At 48.4% G+C, this 8,227-nt stretch overlaps 1 protein-coding gene across 1 annotated transcript; it reads right to left on the bottom strand.

The window, feature by feature from the left end:
• Nucleotides 1–5,279: 5,279 nt before the first annotated feature.
• On the bottom strand, nt 5,280–6,293 carry LOC115325658. The gene has a single exon (XM_040206678.3). The coding sequence runs from the start codon at nt 6,243–6,245 to the stop codon at nt 5,280–5,282; it is 966 nt and encodes a 321-aa protein (XP_040062612.3). The 5' UTR covers nt 6,246–6,293.
• Between the last annotated feature and the right edge of the window lie 1,934 nt (nt 6,294–8,227).

Raw genomic sequence — 8,227 nt, forward strand, 5'->3', positions numbered from 1 at the left:
CCGATGTGCCAGTACGTACGAAATATTCGTGAAATTTGCTCTTATAACCGAGCGCAGCGAGAAAATGCACTCGCTTTTTCCCATAGAAATGCATTACCGGAAGTCAATTTCGGACTGGTTGCTGTCTGCTTCAATTTGCAGCAGCACACTAGCGCCAGTTGAACCTCTAGCGTACATTATAATAACTCTATGATTCCCACGCGCTGAGAGCTGGGTCAGGTGATAAGAGGGAGGTGGGTGATTGGTCAGGTGGGCAGGCAGCTCCCACAGTAGTCTCAGCTTAAGGGTGAACAGAGTATAGAAGGTATTATAATGTTTCAGTATTAGAACGCTCGCCTTGATAGAAACACGGCGTTGTCTTTTTCTTTGTCAGCGCCAGGAAGAGGGGGAAAGGGGGATTGTGTGGCTGACGCGTGGGACGATCCCATTGGTCCGATGCGCTGACGTCAGCAGGCGTCGACCTCTCCCTCCCTCTCCGGTGCTGACAAACTGACAGACACTGCCGGGCTTTAGTCAAAATGACCCCTTTTGTTTTCGTCATAGTCACGTGCACAGCTGGCGCGGAGCCAGAGGGGAGGAGGCGCCGCGCAACGCCTCCTAGGTTTCTAAACATAGTCAAATACAAAGTTTCGGCCGATGTTGACGGAGCGCACTGAATGGCGTATCACGAAGATGACTTCGCTCTTCTTTCGCCGACGTACAATCGGCGCACTATGCAAACTTTTGGCTCGAACTTTGTGTTACACGAGTCTAGATCCCCTAAATAACAAAGCCGAAGTGCTGAATGAGATGGCTTCATCAGAGATGGCCTACGCTGGACGCAGATTGGCAGCGAGTGCTGCGTGCGCGCTTGGCCTCCAGTCATGTTTGAGCCGAACGTTGACGCGATCATCGTGTCCATGCGATCTGTGACCAGCGTTGGGCCTCTTTGATGACGCCATCTGATTGAGCACTGTGGCTTTGCTATCTAGGAGGTGTTGCGCCGCGGCGCGGTGGAATGCGGGCTCAGTTGCTGCTCTGCCGTCGCCGGATGTTCTTCGCTCTGGGTTTCTGTAGGAGCGATGTGTGGGCCGTGATGGTGTGTGTGTACCTAAAACAATGAATGCGGTTCCCTCCACGAGTGATTTGAATGTGGTTCTTTCCAGGAGTGATACGGATGACCGCATCCACGGGCTCCTAGCTACTCCGAAAGGCAGAGCACACCAAAGGGGTGAAACAAATTGCAGGAAGATACCTTGGTGGATTCTTAGGGAATTCGTTAGCATGATTCTTGGGAAAAGTCAGGCCCGTTCCCTTTTGGGAAACGCTAATGCTGCCCCCTTAATGAGTTCAAAAGAGGCAGCAAGAAATAGAGAAAGCAAAAGAGAAAGCAAGAAAAAAAAAAGTGAAGAGGTTAGCGTTATCGTTTTTTAAAGGTTTGGAGATATTAATAAATCAGTTTTCTCGTTTTTGTGAAATAATTTTAGAACTGAACACAAAAACTCCGGTCCGTAAGGGTCGTGAAAGGATGTAGTTCCTCGACTTTTTTAATTGATTGCCCGTTGAGTAATGTTCTTCTATATGCTCGTCCTCCGAGTGCACACCCGTTTGAAGCATTCGTGATTGGCTCTATAGATTCGTGAAGTGTAAAAGCAAAATCATAGCAACAAGTCAGTCAATTGTAATTAGTAACTTTACAACTTTTATCACTCACGAGATTTCATGTCGGAATTTGTATCTTCAAATTTTTCATTGGAGAAGTGGCTAACGAGTCCTGCAAAATTTGAAGTAGTGCATTTTTATAATATCTTCCGGCGGCGGTGTTTCTTGAGATGATTGCGAAAATTTGTGTGTTACGTACCACTCACTCGAAGCAATATGGCAAGTACAGATGGCCCCATGATGAATCAGGAAGTACAGTAATCTAACTGCAATTGGAAAAAAGGACGAGCTGACCTTGTATGTTTCTAAACTAACGTTGCTTAATTTGAAATTGCTAACGACGAAAAAAAAAACGCCAATTAAAGTCCTCTGCATTATTTAGTTATTCCAGATTACCCCGCAGCGCCAGATACAAATATTGCAGGAGAGAGGGTGAATGCAGTCGTGCAAAATAATCAGCTCATTTTCAGATACATAGAATGAACCAGCAAAGAACATGAACACATTGCGCTAGCCAAGCGTGTCACGTTTCACGTGATGTCCAGTGTCACGTGACGTCACGTGACACGTGACGCTACCGACTAGACTGCGCACACACGCTTGCACGACTGGGGAACAAGCGCGGGTTTATAAGAAAAGGCTTTGCGAACGGGGCCCGATATCGCTATCGCGTTCCACTTTTAAAGGAGAAGCTTAAGCGTTCTCCAAGTGTTTCTTTTTATAAATTTATGAAACTGAATTTTTATGTCGCATGAGCAAAAAGGGGGATGGGAAGGGAGGAAGGAAGAGCATTGTAGGTGCGTGGGTGAGGACGCAAGGAGGAAAGGTGGAAGGTGGGAGAGGGAGCTGAGGGGGGTTGGCATTGTAGAAGGTTGGGGAGAGGTTGCAAGTGAGGGAAGGTGAAGGAGAGCGAAATGGGAAGAAGGATTTGGTGAGTCACATGACGCTTATTACCCGGCTATATTTAGTAGGGAAACTGATCTGGTGTGCTACACGACCAATGAGTAGAGAGGGAAAAAGAGGGACTGGGAGGGAGGTATCGCTTAAATCTTGGAGAGGGATGGGGAAAGAGAGGGGAGGAGCAGAGGAAAATTATGCAATTGTAGGCAGGTGGGGGCGAGGCGAAAGCAGGCAGATGGTGAGGACTTTCTACAGGGGGGGGGGGGGGGGGGGGGGGGAGGTCCCTGCTAGACTTACCGGGAAAACTGAATTGGTGCTGGGGTGAAATGGCGTTGATTTCCAAGCTAAAGCTAGCGGGGAAACGCAATTGGTGTTTGCAATTGGTGTTTAAGTTAAGAGACGTAGATTTGTCGCTAAATTTAGAGGGAGAATTGGATCAGCCTATCAATTACGTGGCGTCAATTTTCTTGCTGTGTTTAAGTCACGAGACGTTGGCTTACGTGAAGTCAATTTTCCCGCGAAATATAACGGGTAATGCACGGACAGACGGATGGACGGACAAACAGAATGTTGGGATTCGGGCGTTTCCTTACAAAGGATTTCATGCTTTAAAAGCAATTCTTCGTGAAATCACCACCAACAAAAAAAGGCTTCATAATATTTCTGATTTATTCTTGAACGGCTGACAACGTTAAAGCGAAACTGAACCAAAATGTTGAGGTCACAAAGCACGTCTGGACGGGTAGGGCGGAAACTGTAAAACCCGAAAGCGTCACTCATACAGCGATATCTTTAACGAAGTGCCGTGTTTTTGGAAACGATGTGCGTGATTGAAACACGGCCGACGAGGCTGACGAGACAAGCCACGTCACGATTCTCCTTCCCTCTTCTCCTCGCTACGTCCAGTCAAGCTGGCGAACCGAAGCGAGGAGGAAAGAGTTGAGGCCGCTTCCCCTCATTCTTAAAATTTACAGGGAAAGAATGACGTCATAGCCCTCGCTTGACAGCGAACTTCTGTTTCAAAAACACGGCCATACGTTTGAGATATCGATGTATGAAGTGTTTTGAAGTTCGTAGCATCCCGTTTAGCAATTCTGTGGCCTGAGTTTGCGAAATCCAAATTTCGGTTCAGTGTCCCTTTAGTATAGGCGAAAGAAAAAAAAAAAAAGAAACAAGAACACGCGAAGAACGTCTCGTTGCGGGAGTGGGGTCCGTATTGAGGAGGGTTGTTGGGGCTCTGAAGAATTCAAGATGACGCTGTGCCTCTGATAGTGCGGGCAGCCTCTTGAGAGATCGGGCTAATATTGAATAAGGTCTACTGCAATAATGGATAAGGTACTGCCACTACAAATGCTTTTTTTTTGTCGTTCATATCTCAAATGATACATTTCTCAAGGTTTATGGATTACACCGGGTGTTGTAGCCGTTACAGAAAAAAGTAACGAAATAGAAGTTACCCGTTACTTGCAAATAAAATTAACGCGTTACCATACTACCTTACTTGAAAATAAAAGGAACGCATTACCCATAAACAGCAACCCACGTTATTTTTGCATATTTTTATTTATGTATGGTATAACACGTTTTGCTATTTATACGTTACTGGTATGCTTAAGCGCCATATTAAAAAAAGAAACACATTATGTCCATGCAGAAACTGAACATAATTACTTTATATATATTACGGTTTCACATAAATGCTCACAAAAAAAAAAAAAAAAAAGACCGCGAAACAAAATACACACAAAAACAAACCTACAAAATTCGCATTGTCGGTCGCCTAAAGACACGAAAATATTGAAGTGTCTCTTCGGAAGAGAAAATAACAAGGAACGAAACTCTGCAACACCAAGTAAGTAACGTAAGTAAGCTACACAAGTAAGCTACACAGAAAGTAACCCGTTACCGGTAATGCCGTCACCGCCAACACTAATTACAGTGGCATTGATCCACAAAATTAATCAATTTCACCTTTGGACGTCAAGGCCGACCTTAGCCGTCGCAACCAGCCGACGGAGCAAGTGTAGAGTTCCGACAGCTTTCCCGAAAACGATTTTGTGCGTGCTCAAAGACGGATTATCGGCTATCATTAGCGGAGTTACGCCAAAGGGCTTTCTTCTCTGCGTGATTGGTTGAACTAGCGAAAGGAAACTCTCGACGATTTGGATTGGCTCTTTGGCTGCGGTCAGAGGGAAACATCTTAAAAAGTCATTTTTGAAAGAAGCCGTTTTTGATCTTATATTGCTTAAAAGGTGTTAATTCCCACACATACCAAGTCCTATATTACAAATCCGCTTGTTTATCTCAGGGGAATAGAAAAACATGTTAACTGTGTTTTCTCGCGGACTACATTGTGTGGACCAATGAAAGCCCTGGAATACGCGTAGATTCCGAATGATTTTGTTATAACTTGTTTCGAAGAGAGTCTGATAGGTACACATTGTGATAAGACTCCTACTTTTCTCTGCAAGCGAAGCCATCGCGTGCTACTTGCCGACAAGCGCCCTTCGTCGACCACTTTACTCGCAAGAAAATTGTTCCCAAAAGTTATGGGTCGCGATCTTTGAACGCGCTTTTAACGAGAAAATAAGCTAGGTACCATTGTGATTTCGGGTTTGTTGGGATGTGGATATGGATATGGATATGGATATGATGGCTTAACCCTTTGTATCGGGCGATCACAGTTATAACAAAACTGGATCTAGCCAAAAAAAAAAAAAAAAAAAAAAAAAAAAAACCTAAATTTGATTGCCATTGCCCCCCACCCTCCTCACAGTTTTCCCCCACCAGTCCTCCAGTCTTCGCTTTGCGATTTCAACCACCCCGAGGCCGCCGACATCCCCCCGCTGACTGCGCTGGCCACCATGGTCTCGACTTCCCACTTCATTGATGCACGTCGTCTGCGTCGTCTGCCCCTGACCTGTCGATGGTGTCGGTCCCAAGTCCAACCTTTTCAGACCCAGTGCAACCGCATAATCCACCAGATCTGGTGGCATCAGCGGTCTCAGCTCTCGGCACTCCATTATGATATGTTCAGCTGTCTCCTCCTGCTGGCCACATAGCTGGCATGTACCGTCCATCCCCGGTGTGTACTTGGACCTCAGGTGGCGTGTCCTCAACACTCCACTTCGTGCCTCGCACAGCAGCCCACTGCCCCTCGAGTTGTCGACGAAATCCACGCCCACAATGCTCTTCTTTTCCGCACCGTAGACGGCGAGGGACGGCCGCGCGCCTACCGCGGCGACCCATCTGGTCGTTTCTGTCTCCTTCACGCGTTCCCGCACCTGTTTCGCCGTCCCCGGAGATTCGACCTCGCACAGCAGCACCCGTGGCACGTCATATCGCTCCGTGAGCTTGTTCACTCTCCTTACCCACCGGGTGTTGATGCTTCGAAGGTGGATGTACTTGAACACCTGGCGAGCCCATCGTTGTTCCGGCAAAGTGCAAAGCCGCCGCTCGAAAATCAGTTTGCTGCTGGCCTCACGGGCCTCAAAGCAGGACCAACCCATGTCGCCCTGGACGTACTCACTGGTGGTGTTTCGGTGTGTTCCCAGCGCCAGGCGACCCACCTCTCGCTGCCTCACTTCCAGATGTTCTCGTGTACGTGCCGACAGGCACAGTACGGCATTGGCAAAGGTCAAACCCGGCACCGCCACCATTTTCCAGAGTGCCCGCACCGTCTCGTATCGGCTGAAGCTCCACATTCCCCTGCATCCCAGGTAGCCCTTGCGTTTGTTCGCCGTGGTCCGCAGCTCGGCCTCATGTTGTTCGAGGTACTTTCGTCCCGACTGCAGCGTCACTCCCAATTACTTATATTCGGTCCTCCACTCTATCTCTTGGCCCTGGATGTTCACTCTCTGCGACAGCTGCGTAGAGGCATCCTCTGTTTCCTGTTGCTCCACCCCCGCCCCAAGGACTCCAGACTTGCTGGGGTTGAACGTTAGCCCCAGGGTGGTTCCGTCTTTTCCACAGATGTCCAGTAATTCCTGAAGTTCCTCCAAGGACCCCGCCCTAAGTACCACGTCATCTGCATAAATCAAGGCAGGGATCCTCTGATCCACTTGCCTCCCCTCTTCACCGTAGCACATCCTGAAACCCAAGCGACTGTCCTCCAGTGCTCTCTCCAGTCCCGCAATGTACAACATAAACAGAAGTGGTGAAAGCGGGCACCCCTGTCTTAGTCCTTTTGTGGCCTTTATGGGCTCGGTGAACTCTGCCCCCCACTGAACCACTACGCTGTTGTCTCTGTATATCTGTTGGAGCAGGTCCCTCCATTCCATCGGTATTCCCAACTCCTCCAATACCCTCCAGAGCAGCGAATGGTTCACAGAGTCATAAGCCTTGGAGATGTCCAAGAAACCGTGGTATAGGGGCCTCTGCTCGTGGTTGGCGATCTCCATAGCCTGAGTGATTATGAACAGGTTGTCCTCCAACCTCCTTCCCCTGCGAAATCCGTTTTGGAGTTCCCCGAGTATGCCCTCATGCTCAGCCCAGCTCTGTAGGCGCTCCTTCAGTACATGCATGAAAATCCGGTAGAGCACCGAGGTCACTGTTATCGGACGGTGGTTTTTCAGGATGAGCTTGTCTCCTTTCCCCTTGTATAGCATCCTGATCCGGGATCTTTTCCAGTCCTCCGGTATGTCACCTGTTTCCATCACACAGGAGAGACCCTCTCGGAGCCGTTCCCTGGACTTTCCTCCCATTTTCTTCAGAAGGCCTGCTGGAATGTCATCTAGACCCGTTGCCGTATGACCATCCATGCGTTGCATGGCCCTGTTCAACTCGCCCTGGGATATAGCTCGGCGCTGTTGGGTACTTCTCGTGCTGTCCCTCAGGGGGTCACTCCGTCTTACTGCATCTGGTTGTTCGAAGCTCTCCGTCATTGCCAGAGCGATGTGCCGGATACATTCCTGTCCAGTCAGGACTACTCCGCTTGTGGCATCTCTTATTGTTGTCGGTTTAGGCTCTGCCCATCTCTCTTCGCCCCTGACATGTTGCCAGAACTTTCTTGGGGCATCTCTGCCACTGCTTCGCAATTCCTCAAGCAGTTGTCTGTCCACCTTCTTCATCTTTCTTTGCACCATAGTCGAGAACTCAATCTTTTTTTCCTGGTATTCTTCCCATGCTTTGAGAATATCCTCTCTCTGTGCCTTCATTTTGACTGCTTCACCGTGCTTCCTGGATGCTGCTCTCCTCCGGTTTCTTGCCTCTTCCACTTCTGTGTCCCACCATCTCTTTCTCCTTTGTCTCCGTTTTCGGTGTCCACTCCTTATTCCCTTGACCTTTGTAATCCACTTGCACATCCAACTCACCACGTCTGTGTACTGTCGTATGGGTTCATCCTCCGCCTCCTTTTCCAGCTCCTCCACCACTCTCTCCATTTCCCTACTGGTTAGCCCCTTGGGTGTCCTTGGCATCGGTGACTGTCTTAATTTGGTTGCCCCAAACTCCAATGTCAGTCGGCGGTGATCACTTCCAAGACTCGCTCCGCCAGTCTCGTCTATTGTCATCTCTGTTAGGTTTTCATATAAAGTTGGAGACATGAGACAGTAGTCTATGCATGAGGAACGTTCTCGAACTGCCCATGTGATCTTCCCTTTACTTTTTTCTGTCCCGTTCACCATCACTAGTCCCATTTTTTCCATCCAGCATAGGAGTTCCCGACCCATCTTATCTGTCCTCTCAT

Source organism: Ixodes scapularis, unplaced genomic scaffold (assembly GCF_016920785.2).
Source record: "Ixodes scapularis isolate PalLabHiFi unplaced genomic scaffold, ASM1692078v2 PGA_scaffold0__279_contigs__length_252992795, whole genome shotgun sequence".
Lineage (NCBI taxonomy): Eukaryota > Metazoa > Arthropoda > Arachnida > Ixodida > Ixodidae > Ixodes > Ixodes scapularis.

Excerpts from the sequence above, each read along its gene's own strand:
- LOC115325658 (XM_040206678.3), bottom strand. The coding sequence starts at position 6,245 with ATGTGGAGCTTCAGCCGATACGAGACGGTGCGGGCACTCTGGAAAATG.